Source organism: Astatotilapia calliptera, chromosome 9 (assembly GCF_964374335.1).
Source record: "Astatotilapia calliptera chromosome 9, fAstCal68.1, whole genome shotgun sequence".
NCBI lineage: Eukaryota > Metazoa > Chordata > Actinopteri > Cichliformes > Cichlidae > Astatotilapia > Astatotilapia calliptera.
Window position 1 is genome coordinate 15,335,748 of NC_137430.1, and position 17,523 is coordinate 15,353,270.

Here is a 17,523-nt window from a genome sequence, read left to right on the forward strand (position 1 = left end):
TGTGTGTGCCCTCTGAGACCCAAAAAAGGTTTGAGATAATGTTTCACAAAATAATGGGGGAGACATAACAATTTACAGTATTTATTTCTCTTCTTCACATCGGCTATGTACACAGGATTTAACTGTTAAGTGCAAATACAGTTAAAAAGTATTCACTTCCACTTAGAGTCCTTGTACACAGATTTACAGAAACAATATCCTGAGATCTCCAATTTCATAGTCTAACATTATAAATTCAAAGTATGAAGCCTTTCTATTATAAGCACAAACCAGCAAATTGCAAGAGCGCCTGCATTAGGAAATAAAATCAAAAGACAGTTTTAAAGTCCTTAAATGTTCTCATGAATAAAAACACGGCTTGCTGTGACACAGTACACATATATAGTAATAACAACAGTAATAGTTAAAAAAAGCACAGCTTGAAAAGTGTGTGTGTGTGTGTGTCTGTGTGTGTGTGTGTGTGTGTGTGTGTGTGTGTGTGTGTGTGTGTGTGTGTGTGTGTGTCAGTCAATGGTACAAAAATTGTAAAAGTGCAAAAGCATAACTAAGGACATCGTCAGGGGTCTGTCAGTTTTATTTTTTGAAACTCTGTATATATTAAATTATGTTCAAATGTAAAGTGATCTGAAAGACTTGAAGCCAAATAAGCCACTAAGGGAATGTTTTGTCTGACTAAGGTCAATATTTATTGTTAGAAACTGAAAGTCGAACCTAAGCTTATAATCAGAACCAGTGTTTATGCGTCATTCGCAGTTGTCTGCACAGTCTTTTTTCTTTTCATGTGCAATTTTTATGATAAAATTTGTTTTTTAATAATTTTTTATGCTATTTCAAACACTTCAAAAGCAATAAGATTAAATTGTTTAAATTTATGGAACTGTACCAGAACCCTGACAGGCATGAAAAAAAGTGAAGCAAACACAGTACCAGCCGCTTTTAAGCAGCGTTTCCTACAAAGCACATGTTACAGGACCTCCTCCCCAGGAAAGTAAGCATGTCCAAACAGTTAAAAGTGGTTATGCTCAGAAATATTTCATTTGTACCCTCTAATTCTTTTATATTGTTTAAGTAGGACAGTCGAAAAATGTGGTAGGGAATGAAGCAGATGACCATGATTAGCGCAAAGCACAGGCTCTTCAGCTGAGCTCCGAACTCCTGCTGAAAGGTGCATCCCTCCCGATGCTTCTTGTATAAAACCCATAGGACATTGGCCTGGAAGGCTGTCAACACAATGGCAATGACTATAATCAATATGCTTGTCAGGTAGTTCAAAATCAGAACAGATTCTATAGATTTTCCAAACTGGAAGCAACGAGTGGCATTTTTGTCATGGTCTTTGCCATAATTAAAATGGATGATGCAAGGGACAGTGATCAGCACAATAATCCACACCAGAAAACTGATAATGCATGCATGCATCCTGTGAAAGGACACCACCTGGCAAGCTTTCTTGTAGAACGTCAACAGACGGGTGATGAGGATAATCACATACAGGACAAAAGACATGTACATGTGGATGTGGATCATGCTGCTGGTTATTTTACACCATTCATAGCCCAACTCCCATTCATGAACTGCGTAATAGTAGATTCTGAAGGGAACCGTTAGCAGGAAGATGAAGTGAGTGAAGATCAGGTTGAGTACGGCAATTGACGTGGTGGAAGTTGTGGTGGATTTCATGATGCGCATCATCATGGTAAGGCTAATTGTACCACTGATCAGGACCACAGTGTAGATGACCAAGAGGGCTGTGTGGTACTCTTCTAGTTCATCTTTCTCTGAAACTGAGGGTGTGGTCATTGTTGAACTTTGGTTTGGAGATAGTGTGGTCCCATTTAATGTCGAAGTCATCCTAAACAGAAGAGGAAATTGAGTAAGAAAGAGTAAGAGACATTAGAACAGGAAGACAGGCAGGTGTGAAGAGTTAGTGGAAATGAAGTGTATCCAAAAATGATTAAAAACGGGTGTTATAAAAAGAGAAAGAAAACACAAGGCTGTATTGAAAAAAAAATAAGAATGACTGATTTAATGTATTTTAAGGGCTTGTTTGTCTTCGGGTGATGAAACAAGACTAAAAACATGTGGCTATGTCACACACCAAACATGTTAGTAAGACTAACTAAAAAAGGTATCTCAAGAATTAAGAAATACAGATAGACCATTTAACCAATAATGGAACCACTGAAGGACACCATATGGTCCACATTAACCATTAAAGGTAGAAACGCAAAATGATGACTCCGCGGGGGTCTAAGGTAGAAAACCAAAATGACTGCTCTCCGGGGGTCTAAGTGTTAAAGGAGCACCACAACACTGGAAAGAACATGATGAGAAAACACAAAGTCCAAGCCAGAGATACTATCGTTTATCAGTGAACTTACTTGCGCTTCGGTCAGTGAAGAACTGTATGCCGAGTACTCTTCTGTGTGTGCGTGTGTCCTCTGGAGTAGATCACATTATATCCAGCAGCGGTATGTTCACAGTGTCGCAGAGGAAGAGAAAAGCTGAGAAAAAACGGATTCTGGTTGAGTGCATTTGCGCATATGCCTTTGAATGCGCGCATGTGTGTGAGAGAGAGAGTAAGAGTGGAAGTTAAGGTTCTGAAAATGAAGCCTTTGTGAGCCTGCGTGTGAGTGTTGTAAAAAACCACCATCTACTTTGCATACTGTGTCAGAAACAGGAGGTTGCTGTAAACACATGTCAGCACACAGGAACACAGGGTTGCTTACTTCCTCATTTTTCTCTAAATGCACTCTTCACTTTGACATTTAAAGTGAAATATAGACGATAAGAAGTTGTTGTAGTAGGATGCCACTTCGAATAAATTAAGAAATTCAGTAATTTGGGGAATGTAGTGCTTGTGTCCTGTATAAAAAATTGTGTGTGGTTTACCAGATGACCATAGATAAAGACAGTTAAAAGCACTGTGAAATGATTAGAGTATTCGCAAAAGCAACAGATTAATGCAACATATTAGGCATGCATGTCAAACAAAAAAGTTTATACTTTTTCACTTTAATGTTCTTGCATCTCTTACACCTTAGGAAGATAACAACTTGTTGTCGATTGGAAGAACACAGTTAAGTCCACTAGTATTTGGAGTGTGGCACAGTTTGTGTTTTTTTTTTTTTCTAAATTCTGCCTCTGTACACTAACATAGTGGATTTTATATCAAACAATCAAGATGTGATTATAGTGCAGACTTTCAGCTTTTTTCCAGAAAAGTTTAGCCAAAGTATTACATTAATATTTTAGGAATTACAGCCATTTTTATACACAGCGAAACATTTTCAGAAGCTTTAAAAGTATGTGCACACTTGACTGGTAAGTAATTTTGTGGTCAAGTGAGGTCTGCTTTATTCCATCACATGTTAAACAGAAAAATGACCTAGCACTGAAATTTCATTTGGTAGGCATTCACTGGAATTCTTTATATAAGGGTCATCATTAGGATGAAAAAACAAAATAAAAAGATCGGAGAGAAAGTAGAAAAACTTTGGGAGTGGACAAATCAACAGTGCGCTACGTTCTTTAAAATAAGGAATTCTCTGGTGAGCTCAAGATACCAAAAAGGCCTCAAAGATCGAAGACATCGGTTGGAGTGGCTGAGCTGTCTAAGTTCAGAAAAAACTTTCACAAGGGTGAAAACACAAAACAAGCAGAAGCTGAAGGTGACTGCAAAATCTCAAGGGAGGGGTGATGGCATGTGGCAATGTCTGGGTGGTGGGGGGGGGGGTGTTCTAGAGTTCAGAACAGTTAATGGTTTGTAAATAATTATTTTTTGAAACCAGTTATTAAACAAAGCTGAAAGTCTGCACTCACATCCTAACACCACTCTGCTGTAGAGAGGCAGTATTTGGCATCATCCAAATACTTTTGAACCTGGTTACAACTTTGAAAGATTTGCTTTTGCGCTTGCTAGACAAAGTCATCTACTTGCTTATTCAAAAGAGAAGTTAGTCAGGATGTGGTAATGCTAGCTGTGATGTTGACAGATTTATTTAGTAACAACAAAGTGCAAAGACAAGTTACAAGTCATATGACATATACAGCACATTGTATATTGTGATTCCAACTAATATCATAGGAATTTATAAGCTTTTGACTTTGCACCACAGTTGCAAAGATGTCAACATAAAAGATCCAATTAACACCACAGTCCACTTTACTAAACAGGAAAACACCTTCGCATCACTCCGACCACAAGCTTAGTGTGCATGCTGCAAACATTTACCTACCAACGCTGTCCAACATCGATGGTTTTTTAAAGGTTGGTTTATTTGATCCTGCGTATAACCGCACACAGTAAACATAGAATTTGTTCAGTTACACTTTTGCCACAATTAATACTGTTATATTCTGATTTAGGTTTGCGCTTATTTTAAGAACATTTACCTCATCTTTTATTTTTTTCTAGTTAGCTTTAAGTCCAACTGATGTCTATTTTTGAACAAATGTAGCTCTACTGCACTACTAGTGCATAGAGGGCCAAATATTAAAGTGTTCAATCGTTTGTTTTCATTGCAAAAAGAACCCTTGTCCTAAAAACTGTTGCCCCAGCCTTTTTGCACAATTACCCACCAACTTCTGCACCTTCCTGGCCCTGATTCTGCCAGAGATGTTGACACCACACTCCATTAGATGTTAAAGAACCTCTCGTCACTCCTTAAGAATTCCCTGTCAGTTTGATTTTTGATTTTGTTTAAATAGGTCATCTTTACTAATATGCACTGTTGCGAAGACAACCAAACGTCTAAAATGATGGAAAAAGTCAACAATTTGCAACTCAAGTTTTCACGCGACAATTAAATTCTCTTAAACACACGTTTGCACGCCAATCCTTCAGTTTTATTGATACACACGTAGTCAAAATAAGTTAAAACATCCCTTTTCACACTAAAGAAACATACATTTTAGGCAGCGTTATGAAGTCTCATGTTACATACTTTCACCAGACCATTTATCGTAGCAGCATGAAATCATGAAAAAGCAGAATAACACACACAAAAGCATTTGTTTGCTTTTTGCATGCGTTTCATAAATCAATTATCATTACTAATGCTTTTCCTCATTTGTTTACACGATTTAACCCTTTCAGAGAAACATGTACAGAGTAAAATATTTAAATGTGACAAGCAACATGTGGCCAAAGTTTTTTCTTACTGAGGTACAGTCCCATTGTATTATGTTGCAAATCAACACCCTCATCAAAAACCCAATTCACAGTCATATTTGCAGCAGCCTATTACAAATTCACAAATGAAACTAAGACTGAGTGCATTTGTACCAAAGAACACAACACAGTACTGTGCAAAGGTCTTAGGCCACTCTGCAAAAAAAGTATCGCATTATTTAGGTTCCTAAGATTATTTTCCATTTTGTCTATTAAAAAAATTAAAACAATATGACAAAACATAAAACATATCTGAAATAAGACAGTTAAATAGGTACACTGATAAATATCATGTTTAAGACACATGGTAACATTTACTAGGGGAAGTGCATCTTGCGTTGCCTCCACAGGACGAGTCTTTGTGAAGTGAGAACATGTGTAACCACACTCAGCAACATGAGAAAGATCGTCATTGACATCACTATCACATAGTGACTAATGCTGTAAAAGACAGAGGAAGCTTAGCATGTTTTCGATGCATCGCAGACACCCAAACAAGAGATTGATAAGACATGGTTTTAAATGCATGTCCAAGTTTCATTACCTTGTGCCAATGTCCAACCAGCTGCCATAGTCCTGCACCATGAAGAAAAAATGCTGAGGAGAGCAAGAGTGAGTTAAAATCTATTTGAGCCTCATGTGCAGTTTGCTTAACAGTGGACGAGAGAAAGTCTTTTATAAAAGATCAACATTAAACCTGCATTACCAGAGCCATCAAGTCAGAGATAACCAGGACGATGAGGAACAAACTGCAAAATAAAAATAAGAGAGATTTAAACATTAAGGAGCACACATTGGTCAGTGCATTTAAACCTTTTCATGCACAATGAAGGAGGAACTAGAAGATCCTGGGCCATTTACTATAGTTATTTTAGATGCCTCAAGGTTTAAGAGTCATGTCTAACAAAGCAAACAGAACGTACTTTAACTCTACAGACAGAATCAGATCAGTGATTCAACGTTTCCAACAAATTCAAAGAGTTAATTCAAGAATTAAAAGACTAAATTTATAATTTTAGATGAGGAAGCGAAGCGTTACCTCCTTGATGATAGCTGTGTTGCAACTTGGATGGTCTCAAATGTACACATAACTATGATGAATGGAATGATAACCTGGAAGAACAGATGACAATTTAAGGAAATGCAGGATTCTATTAAATGACTCGAAATAAACACATTATTATATAAACTCGTTTAGACGTATGATGCTAAAAATTTCTATTACAAATCTGTCTGCCTAAATTCTCCGTACAATAAATGTAAAAAAAGATACAGAAATTAATGGGCTAGGTCATGGCTGTTAAAACATATTAACATGAGCGAAAAAGAAAGGCAGGTTAAACCGTATTTAAGCTTACTTCTCAAGCAGAATATGAATAGATCATGACTTGTCATAATGTGCAAGACTCCTTCCCCTTTTGGGGAAGCACAATACATATCACAAAAAGGAAATGTTTAAGAGTACAGTACCTTCCACATCATCAACCCTCCCATTATGAAAGGGTTGAAAACAGTGAGGAAACAATAAACAGATGCTGGGTCAAAACTAGGCAAAGGGAAACAGAAGTACACAAAGTGACTACAGACACCAGACTAGAATCTTTAACTTTTCAGAGAAGAAAATGGACCTCGTGTTGTAGAATATACACACTAACGTACTCTATGTTTGGTGCAAAACATATAGTGCATAGAAAAGAAATTTGTCAGAACTGACTTTTTTTTCTTATCCCCTTCCTGTATGACACTCTCACACTCACACAAAAATACTATAATGCATATACCTGTTTATGGACGCAATGTTTCCTGTGCCAAAAAATGCTGTTATTATAAAAAATACCTGAAGAAAAGGTGAAGTCAAGGTAATGCCCAATGTGAGAATGAACCAAGTTGATTTTTTTTTGTCCGATTGTACACTTTAAACATAAAAAACTTTTATATTACATTTTTAATACTACATCTTATTTGATCAAATCCAGCCTGAACATCACCCACAGACTCTAATGAGCCCAATGCGCTTCTGTGCTTCGGCGAACTAACATTGTTGCGAACTTGCGACTGGTCTTAACAAGGATACAAAAAAATAGGACCTTCGGATGTCATCCAGCTTCAGCTGTCGAATCTTGGTGATGTCGATGTTTGCAGAGAAATCGATGGTGGATAACTGGAGGAAAAAGAAAAAAAACATGCATGTCTGTAAACTAGTGGTGCAACGGATCAAAAATCTCACGGTTCGGATCAGATCGGTTTTAAGTCACGGATCGAATCAATTTTCGGATCAGCAAAAATAGAAAAAAAAAAAGACAAAAATTCAACTCGCCATTTACTTTGCCTATTAAAAAACATTCAAGTGAAGACTCATTCCACGCACTTATATAAAAACAAATTAAGGTGCAATATGGACATTATGGACCATGCTGGGCATCCTCTGCACACGGCCATAAACAACCAGAGGAGTCTGTTCAGTGACAGGTTGCTTCTCCCAAAGTCAAGGACCAGCAGACTTAAAAAGTCCTTTGTCCCACACGCCAACAAACTGTTTAACTCCTCGCTGGAGGGGAGAGGGAGGGGAAACGGGGACAAAGGAGGGGCGAACAAGTAAGCTGTAGTGCCTTTTCACTGTGCAATAGTTTTTGTTAATAACCAACGGTGTAATAGACTCACAATACTTGAAATGTGCCGTTCCCTTGTATTCTTATTCCTATTTATTCTTTTTATCCCTTTTGTATTCTCTGTGTTTATATATATGGTATATTTCTGCTCACATTCTGCAACTTCTGTGGGTGCTGTGCTACTGGAAACTGAATTTCCCGGAGGAACCCACCCGAGGGATAAAGTTTCATCTAATCTAATGTGATCTATAGGGCAGTACAGGGCCACTCCGCTGTGATATAACGAGCGGTCACGGTCACGTGGCTTTCCTTTGCCCTGGAGGTCCACCCATTTGTAGTTTGAGCAACAGAAGATGCCTGGGACAGTTCAGCCATAACTTTAAACTTCTCCTGCTCATACATGCTTGGAACGATCTTGTCACACTGAAGTGGACGCGCAACGAGATATCATAGCGTGGCTCAAGCACGTTCATCACAGTTTAAACCCCTTGTTTTGCACAACTAAACACCCCAGTAGCTTTTGTAATAGCTTTAGCCCGGTCAGATTGGTCAGCAAAGGGCTGCTTAAATGCCGCAAACTCCTTTGCTCTGCCACTTGGACCGCTAGCGCTGGCCATAACTACCGCTTGACAGACTGACCACGCGCACCATACACATACTTTTTTTTTCTTTTTCGAATCTTTGGATCACGTGCGTACCGAACCGTGGAGTGGGATCAGTTCGGATTTCGGATCAACCGTGATCCGTTGCACCTCTACTGTAAACCCGGCCACAATGAGACATGGACTTTAAGACCTGTGTCTTTTCTTTCCTGCAATTTGAATTTTCTGTGTTCTCTCTAAGCTCTGTTCATTCTCATCTCTTTCCCCTCATCCTCAAACTGCTCATAGCAAACAGCCTCTCCCTTAGCCTGGTTCTGCCAGACATCTCTTCCTGTTAAAAGGGGGTTCTTGCTTTCCACGATTACTGAGTGCTTCCTCATGTCAGTTGACTGCTGAGGTTTTCTTTCTGAGATTGTATGGTTTTTACCTTACAATATAAAGCTCTGTGAAGTGGCTGTCGTTGTGAATTGGAGTTATATCAGTAAAATGGAAAATATGACCTTCACAATTAAATACATACATAAATGATAGCTTCCCAAAGCTTTTGGTTTGCAAAAGTTTTCTATTACAAAGGGAAAAACAATGGCTCTACCTCTTGCCTACCAGACATGCCCTGAGCAAGCAAGGCTTCCTGTTCGATGTTAATCCACACAAACATTAACCAGGATAACACAGGGGGGAACAAAGCCTCTGACCTGTGAGGGAGACAAAAATAGAAATATCATTTTACAGCTTTGCTGCGGTGGTGCAACTCTGCACAAGACACAACTAAAGCATCAATGTGTTGTCCTACCCAGTGCTAAGCAGCAGGTAGGTGGAAGTGAGAGACAAGAATATGCTGAGGAGTCGATGAAAAAGTCGTGTTGAGCTCAGCAAAGGAACAAATATAGAAGATGCTGTAGAGAGAAGAGTTGTCAGAGGTTACTTGGGTGTCAGCGATATGACGTTTTAACGTCTTTTGAGGTATAGCTTACGTATGCGATCAATATTTAAAAAGTAAACCATTCTAGATCCCAAGTATCTTGTGGCCACTTGCAACCAACCCACCTAATGTGCTCCAACTTATGATCTGATTAAGAAGGGGTAGGCCCTGTTTCTGTTGCAGGCTGGAGTGTGTGAGGGATGGCACGTATGCACACACAGCAACAAGGAGCATCTGCCGGGTTTGACAGGTAATTAATCAGTATTAGCAAATGCAGTAACACACACAAAAACACATATGCCCACAGTGACATGTACCTGTATGACAAACTGTGGTCTGTCACCGAGGTGCAGCGGTGTCCTCCGTCGAGATGACCAGAGGTAGCAAGCTGAGGTGAAAAGAGCGAGCAGACCTGCACAGGTACTGAGTTGACAAACAGGATGTGTTACTGTACTTTCAAAAACATGGATAGTTTGTACACAGCTCGTTGTGGAAAGACGGTATTGTGTAGCAGTTTAATCATTCCTCGTTTTCAAATGTACCACTTTCAAATTTCCCGTCTGTTTATATATAGAGAAAGTAACCATCGTGGGACTTTAACTTTTAACAGTAAGTCTATTCAGTTTCCTTTAACTGGGGGTGGATGCTCGTGGCTCCACAGTTTTTTGGGGTTTTATATTTGAATATTGTGATGGATATTTGCATCACTAATATGATGCAGATTCCAGTCACATTTTATCTTCCTGATCTGTTTTGCAGATGTTCTAATTTACTGAAACTCACCTACCTAACCTGGCATGAATTGGGCTCTCAGTTTTTTCCGTGATAGGATATTGCGGTAAATATTCAGATAAATATATACAAATAAAGGAAGTACTCACACCAGATGTATGTTAGGTTCTCTACCCACAACAGGCATGAGGGGGAAAGCAGCTAGACACAGACAGCCCACAAGCCAGCTCAGTGAGCGTGACTGCACCGAAACAGAGACAAAAAGAAATGCTGTCTTCCACTTTGACACATTTACCATTGTGTATCTATATTTAATAATTACCTTTATAATTATCTACTGTTTTAGGCAAGCAGTACCAATAACACTCTAGTTATAGACACATAAGAAGAATTAGAATGGCTAGACATTTCTTATTAATGATTAGGCATTTTTTGTAACTCTGTTTACTCATAATATATATATCTATAAATATATATATGTAGATATATATATTATTGGAGAAACAGTGCTGTCCATAACCAAAACAGGGATGGATATTAAAAACAGCTATAACACACATTTTCCTGCTTTTATCTGGCTAATCTGTAAATTACCTTAGCCTTGCCAAAAAGCCCCGACAAGAAGGGCCAGAGAGAGAGAACAGCCAGCCCTACAGTCAGCATGGCGCGATGGAAGAAGCTCACCACCTGGGGGCAGCAAAAATAAACAGCCATGCAGCATCCAGGTTTATTTCTTACAGTTAATGATACACAAGTGAAATTTTGTGCACTTATGCAGAAGGATGCCTTTAACACAGCAGATTTAAAGACACCTACCAGCAGCTCAATCCCAAATGCCACCAGCACAAAATAGCCCAGACATTTCCACAGTGGGAGAGAAGGGGCTGTCTGAATCAAATCTCTCAGAGTTCCAGACCTAAAAATAGATCATTGAGGGGATTACTTTTTCCTGTCATAAAAGGATGAGATGAAGAATAAAACATCTCTTTATCCCTTTTACATAGGAGAACCATGAATGCATAAAACGCCAGTTCAAAGGATCTAATTAGCACTTCACTCCACCTGAGCCAGATGTGCATACAAGCCTGTGTGAGGCTAATTAGATCCAGTGAAAAGCTGCTGTATTCACTGACTGATGTGATCCTTTTGCGTGTGTTTTAATATCAGGGTTCTGTGACTATAGTAAATTATTGTAAATTGACTGAATGCATCTGAACAAACTTGTTTTGTACATTTTTTAAATCCAGTTTGCATTATTTTGAATGTGTCTTTTACTTACTCTTTCAGAACAGAATACCACACAGGGATAGGCAGCAGGCAGTAAATATAGTAGGTTATGGGGCTTCTTTGAATAAGCAGGAAGAGTGTGATCACCACTGCCACACACGTGCACAGCCTTGCCAAGTTACGGCCAGGAATCTGCACACAGGAGAAAAATACCAACTTAACAAGACATTCGGGTTGTGCAGACTTGTTTGGGTGGAAGGCATCTTGAGGGATTACAATCTACTGTATATCCTAACCTGTTTAGTGAGATTAGGATGTCTGTTGAGACTCGCGTGAGTCTTCAGTATGACTAAGACGACATATGAGGTCCAGCCTACAAATCCCAGCACCACACTGCAACCGAGGAAGAATCGGTCGTAGGTGTGGTAGTAAACCAAGCCTTCCAGAGAGCGAGATATCAGAGACTGGCACAAAGAGATCTGACAAGAGACAAAATAGGGGGACAAAAACCTAATTTGTTGCTTAAGCGGAAGAAAACATACGATGGAGAAAGTAGCGATAATGTAGAATGCATTTACTGTAGTTCATTTAAGTTAGACTTTAGTTTATGAACACAGGTTCAGTAAATGTTTAAATAATTCATCAAAGTATCAAAATAAATCTAGAAATTGGCTTTGCACGTATTGTAAAAGTATGATTAGATTTAAAAGCCACAGACCCCCCCCCCCCAATACTCACAGCATCCTCGTACTTCTCCAGCTGAATGAGTATTCGGGCCTTCTGGGTGAATTCTGCTTGTTTTGACTCAGTCAGGAGTCTGGGAAGAAAGAGGGTGCAAGATGGTGCAAAACAGATGAAGTGTGTGAAAGTGTGCAATTTAAATACGGCCATGAATATGTGGTTTGGTTAGTGGACACATTCTTGGCCTTCGTGCTGCATAACCTCAGAAGTTAATCTAAATGTCACATTGACTGATTTTTAATGGGTCAGCAAAAGAATTTACTGTGAAAGTACAAACCCCGTCTCCAGAAACGTTGGGATTTTTTCCAAAATGCAATAAAACCCCCCAAAACTTTATATCTTCAGAGGAACCAGATTAAGCAGGGTAACTGATTGGGTAAAGGTAAATTTAGAAATCACCACAAACTCGGTCTTTGTGGGTTGTGGTTCATCCCTTATTTCCTTATGTGTTATTCATGAGAGAATTGCTCCAGATTTCAAAAGAAAAGATTTCTCAGTGCACTATTGCAAAGAAATTTCTTCAGACATCTATAGTATGTACCACTATGAAAAGATTAAGAGAATTCAAACCATTTCTCACACTAAGGTCAAGACTGAAACCAGCTTGAGCCCTCAGGCTACACCGCCTTAGAAACAGTCACGCTGCAGTGATATAAATATATAAATATAAATATAGCCACCGGGGCTCAGAAGTACTTCAGAAAACCACTGTCACTTAACATAGACCCACATCCACTAATGCAACTTGAAACTGTATTATGATTGAAGGAGGAAGTCAAATGTCAGTTGCATAGAGCTCTCTATGTCAGGGTTCACCTCAGAAGGACAGAAAGACTGTGTCATTGTGCGCTATGCACAGATAAATCCACATTTCTGTGTTTTTGGAAAACAGCGCTGAGTTCTCTTTACCAATGATGAAAACAACTATCCAGATTGCTATCAGCGAAAAATGCAAAAGGATCTGTGATGATACAGAGGAGCATCAGTGACCACAGCAGGGCGAGCTGCATCTGTAGATACCACTGACTGAGGCACAGAGCGCTGCCTGTTAGGATCTATTTCCTACAGACAACATGACCGCAGGTTAAACCAAGTAAAAATGAACAAAATTTCTAACTGGAAAACTACAACACTCAGTTAAAAAAAAACAACAGTAAATATGTCTCAATCCCAACTTTTGTGTTTACTGTGTTGCACCTGTCAAATTCAAATTTTGGTACATTTACAAAAAACAATTAAGTAGGTCAGGAAATCTTCCAACATCTTTGTACTTTGGTCACTTGAATATATGTTCACGTGAATTAACATATCACAGATTTGTATTTTTTAACTTCCTAGGACCTGGCATCCACATATGTGGACATCACATTTTGGGTTGTCTAGACAAAAATACTAAATTTTGCTCTACAAGGGCCTGATATCCACTTACGAGGACGTTATACTGCTACTGTTCTATCAAAATTTAAAACAAATGTCTTCATATGTGGATCTAATTTTTCTCAGAAACAAAAATCAGTAAAAAAAAAAAAAAATAGATTGGTAATTCTTTGTTTTTACATTCATCAGGTCCCAAACAGCCCAAATAGCTAAGAGAAATTAAAAATGCATGCCATGAAAGAGTTTGGAGGTTAAAAACATTTTAGAACATATCCCAACTTTTCTGGAAATGGGATTGATATAAAAACACAGCATTTACGTTACAAATACTTTTGTTTCTGCCAATTAATTCTTTGCAAATGACTCTTTTAATCTATTCTCTTTACACTATCTATGAGGTCACAGTAAACACAACAGGCCACGGTGAAAAGCAAATTCATGTTCTTCTGATTGGATTTTTGTTAGAAAAACATCAGTTAGTTACTGTACGTACTGGTATGGGGTGAAGAGAAAAGATAAGGTTGTCTCCTTTTTCTGCATCATTTTCATCTACAAATAAACACACACAGTAAAAACACAGTTTTACCATCAGTTTAGATCACAGTGTCATATAGAATAATAAAAGACATGACAGATAGTTGATAAGCATTTTGTTAGCCAAAGCAGATGCTGTTATACCTTGAACTGCTCCAGTACTTGAATAGCATTAGTGTACATGCTCTCAGCCATGAACCGCTCACTGTTGTTGAGGTAGAGAAGAGGTAACACGCCCTGAAAAACAAATACAGACAAAACATGTAACAAAGACTTGAAAAATTATTGAACATTTCCCATTAAATGGCTGATTTTGTCTCTGACTTACAACAGAGTTAACAGGAATAGGCACACCAACGAGGGAAGCCATGAGCGGAGCAATGTCAGCCTGCCAAAAAAACCCAAACAAACAACGAAGACACACAAATATTACACTTTAATACAACTGATGACAGGAAATTGTTAAAAAGTTTAAATTTCCATGAGCTTTACCTGACTGACGTCGACTCTACGAAGATGCTCCAGTTTCCAGTCTGAAAGAAACAAACCAGGACAATCATTTAGACAAAGTAAAACAGACAAACTGGAGGGTATCGGTTGTAAATTTAAATCTTAAAAAAAAAGTGTTTGAACGTACCTTGTAGGAACCCATCATTGTATGGTTGGGGTTCTGTGGCTCCCTTGGCTTTCTGAACCCCAGCTCCCCACGCCACTAAAGGGGTTAGCGTTTCAGAAGGATGGCCCGCACCGTGGGAACCTGGAGACAAACGCACACAAACATGCCAAAATAGAAAACTGTAATAGAAAACTCGCTAGCAGGCAGCAAAACATTTAGATACACAAACAAGTTTACCCCAGTTTGTCATGCCGTGGTCAGAGGTAAACACATAGGCTGTTCTGCCATCATTGTCGAAGAAGTCCTCTATTATAGACACCACTTCAGCTACACCTGCATCTACTAGACCAATATTGTCTAGGTATTCTCTGGGGGAAAAAAGACAAAATAGAAGACAAAGATGCAGCTGGATGAGAGAATGCTTATTTGGATGAATTTGTTAACACGACTAAGAACCACTGCACAACTGCCCAAAGGTTAAAAAATAAAAAAAATAAAAAATCAGCAGCTCTTAATACAAGGTTAACTACTTACTGCGACATTGGTCTGTGAGCATGTCCATTAGTGTCAATTCCAAGCAGATGCAGGAAGAAGACATTTTTATCCTCCCATAGGCTGGCCTTCAGAGTGGAGTTAGACTGTGCAGACTTAAAGAAGGACTGTTGAAAAATATTAAATAATTTTAGGCTTATTCAGGAAATCCATGTGGATCAATTCTGTAAATGAAATTCTGCAATGACTCCAAGTTGGGTTATATTTCACTGCATGACACATGACACACATAATATACATAAAACACAGTCTTTATAAAATGTGTTTTTGTGGGTAAACCTGTAGTTAATATCAATAGATCAATCATAAAATATTTTTTTATGCTAATACTTCCACTACATACTTTGACTTGAGTGAACACCCAGCTGTCTAGCTTGGATGCATCTGTGGAGGCAAAGTCCTCCTCCACTGCCGGGTATGTGTGGGTATACACATGGTCCCCACTAGCGCCTGAAATAACCAAAGGAAACATGTTTGCTCAGATATGTGATTTAATGTTTTTTTTCTATTGTGTAGATTAATGGTTCTGTTTGTGATGCTTGTGTACCTTTGGCAAACATAGGTAGGATATCAGGGCTGCCCCAGCACCAGGTGTGTCTGCTCTCATTAAACACAGAGTCAAATTCTACAGGATTTTCCTTCCAGCCTGAAAACAAGCACATAAATGGTCACAGTAGAATGCCACAGAGAAACACATACAATAGAGAGTAATCTCTCCAAGTCGCTGAGCATTTCTCTTCCTACCATGTAAAAAACAACAAAAAAACAAAAAACAAAAACCATCATGCACACACCTTTAGCAACTGCACTAACATCCTCATAGAAGCCAGCAATGAGAGCAACGTGACCGGGCCGAGACTCGGTAGGCACACGTGTGTGTGACACACCCCAGGTCCCCTTGTCCTCTATTATACTCCTGAAATATGGAAACAGAAGCACATATGCTTATGCAAACAGGGGGAATGAAAAGACATGCTGTAAAAATGGCATCACCTTACAAGAATAATTAAACAGACCCAAACTCCACATCAAAATTTATTTCTTTGTATTGGTTTCCTGACCTCAGGTATGGTGTCCTGGATGAGCCATTAGGGAGCAGGGTGAAGAGACTGTCTGCTCTGAGACCATCGGCCACCACTAACACCAGTCTGGAAGCAGGGGGTTCCAGGGGTGTGGAGTGGGGTGTCATGCCATGGACCAGAGGAGAGGTGAAGTAGATATCAAAGATAGAGATGAAGAAGACCACGTGGACTGTCAGCCCAATCACAAAGAAGGTGATCATCCTCATTTTGGGTGCCAAAGCCACACCGAGGAACAACTGAGGGTTTACTTGAGGACAAGCAGGGTAGATTTAATTCACTTGGAAGTGAAAAGAGGTGACTAGAAGAAGGAAAAATTAAAAAAAAAAAAATGGAATAGAATGAAGACAACTCACAGCCTGCATTTGCAATCAGGATTAAGAAGTTAAAGCCAATAGAAGGGGCATTAGAAGGTTTCAGAATAATATAGGCTTGTTAAGCCAAAGTATGCGGTCTTAAGAGCAGCTTAATCCTTCATTCACCATATGCCATTAAGCAACGTTAAAAAAAGGCTTTAATGTTTAATTCGGAATATTTTAATGGTCCAGCCAACTTACCACTGGTAACAAGAAAGTAACTTAGAAAAACAGGCCATGAAAAGAGTCTTACCTGCATGTAACGTCTGCGGATTTTGATCATAAAAACGGGAATAATGTTCCGTTAAAGAATGAATGAGTGAGTGACCAACCTATCTACTACTACTATTACTACTACTACAAGTTCATAGATTCACACTGCTTTAGCTTCCATTGTCACTTCGTAGATCGCCAAGAACATGCTCAGAGAACCAGACAGATCAACCTAAAAAAAGATCAACCTAAAACCAAATGTCTCCCTGTTTAAGAAGATTACTACAAGAAATTCAGGCAGCATGAGCATTCACTTCCTTGTTGTCACTCGTTTTTGACGTTGTGTGTTGACGTAGTGGTTTGTAGCTGCATTGTGGGTAGTGTAGTTTAAATTAAACGATTCACTTCAAGTTTACCTATTACGAAATGTAATAAAAAATAAGCAGCCCTTATTTATTTGTTTTGTTTGCAGTGAAGTGCATTTTTAATAGAAATGGTTTGAGCGCAGCTTTTTTTTGACAGCATAGTAGCTAGCAATTGCTATCAGCTGTCAAATGTGCCCTGCCTAGTTTTCCTCTCTACATCAAATGTACCCAATACTTTTCCAGTATTCCATAAAAGGGGCGGGCTTTGGGAGTAGCGTCTCTTACATTTGACCAATCGTAGCTTCGCATTTCTTCTTCTTCCTCCTCTTCCACCTACCAAACCTTAGCTAACCTAATATCCATTCAGGAAGCAGCGGGTGTGATTAGCTTAGCTAGCTTTAAAAAAAAAATCTCTTTAGGGCAAA

At 38.9% G+C, this 17,523-nt stretch overlaps 2 protein-coding genes across 3 annotated transcripts; both read right to left on the reverse strand.

Annotated features, from left to right (window-relative positions):
- Positions 1–65: 65 nt before the first annotated feature.
- Positions 66–2,673, reverse strand: gpr141 (G protein-coupled receptor 141). The gene is made up of 2 exons (XM_026179386.2): positions 2,382–2,673; positions 66–1,852 (listed from the first exon to the last, which is right to left on the reverse strand). The coding sequence occupies exon 2, from the start codon at positions 1,849–1,851 to the stop codon at positions 937–939; it is 915 nt and encodes a 304-aa protein (XP_026035171.1). The 5' UTR covers position 1,852; positions 2,382–2,673; the 3' UTR covers positions 66–936.
- Positions 2,674–4,826: 2,153 nt separating this feature from the next.
- Positions 4,827–17,520, reverse strand: pign (phosphatidylinositol glycan anchor biosynthesis, class N). Of its 2 annotated transcripts, none has more exons than XM_080306451.1 (29): positions 17,384–17,520; positions 16,147–16,465; positions 15,880–16,001; positions 15,633–15,731; positions 15,429–15,535; positions 15,068–15,192; positions 14,771–14,901; positions 14,555–14,674; positions 14,410–14,450; positions 14,246–14,305; positions 14,062–14,154; positions 13,877–13,932; positions 12,004–12,082; positions 11,562–11,744; positions 11,318–11,457; positions 10,855–10,954; positions 10,633–10,725; positions 10,188–10,279; positions 9,624–9,729; positions 9,432–9,540; positions 9,178–9,280; positions 8,977–9,079; positions 7,248–7,334; positions 6,955–7,010; positions 6,644–6,719; positions 6,213–6,286; positions 5,880–5,922; positions 5,718–5,770; positions 4,827–5,614 (listed from the first exon to the last, which is right to left on the reverse strand). In XM_080306451.1, the coding sequence occupies exons 2-29, from the start codon at positions 16,371–16,373 to the stop codon at positions 5,491–5,493; spliced, it is 2,802 nt and encodes a 933-aa protein (XP_080162577.1). In that variant the 5' UTR covers positions 16,374–16,465; positions 17,384–17,520; the 3' UTR covers positions 4,827–5,490. The 2 variants fall into 2 exon arrangements, with proteins under 2 accessions (XP_080162577.1, XP_026035170.1); XM_026179385.2 differs by lacking the exon at positions 17,384–17,520 and adding an exon at positions 16,774–17,345.
- Positions 17,521–17,523: the final 3 nt, after the last annotated feature.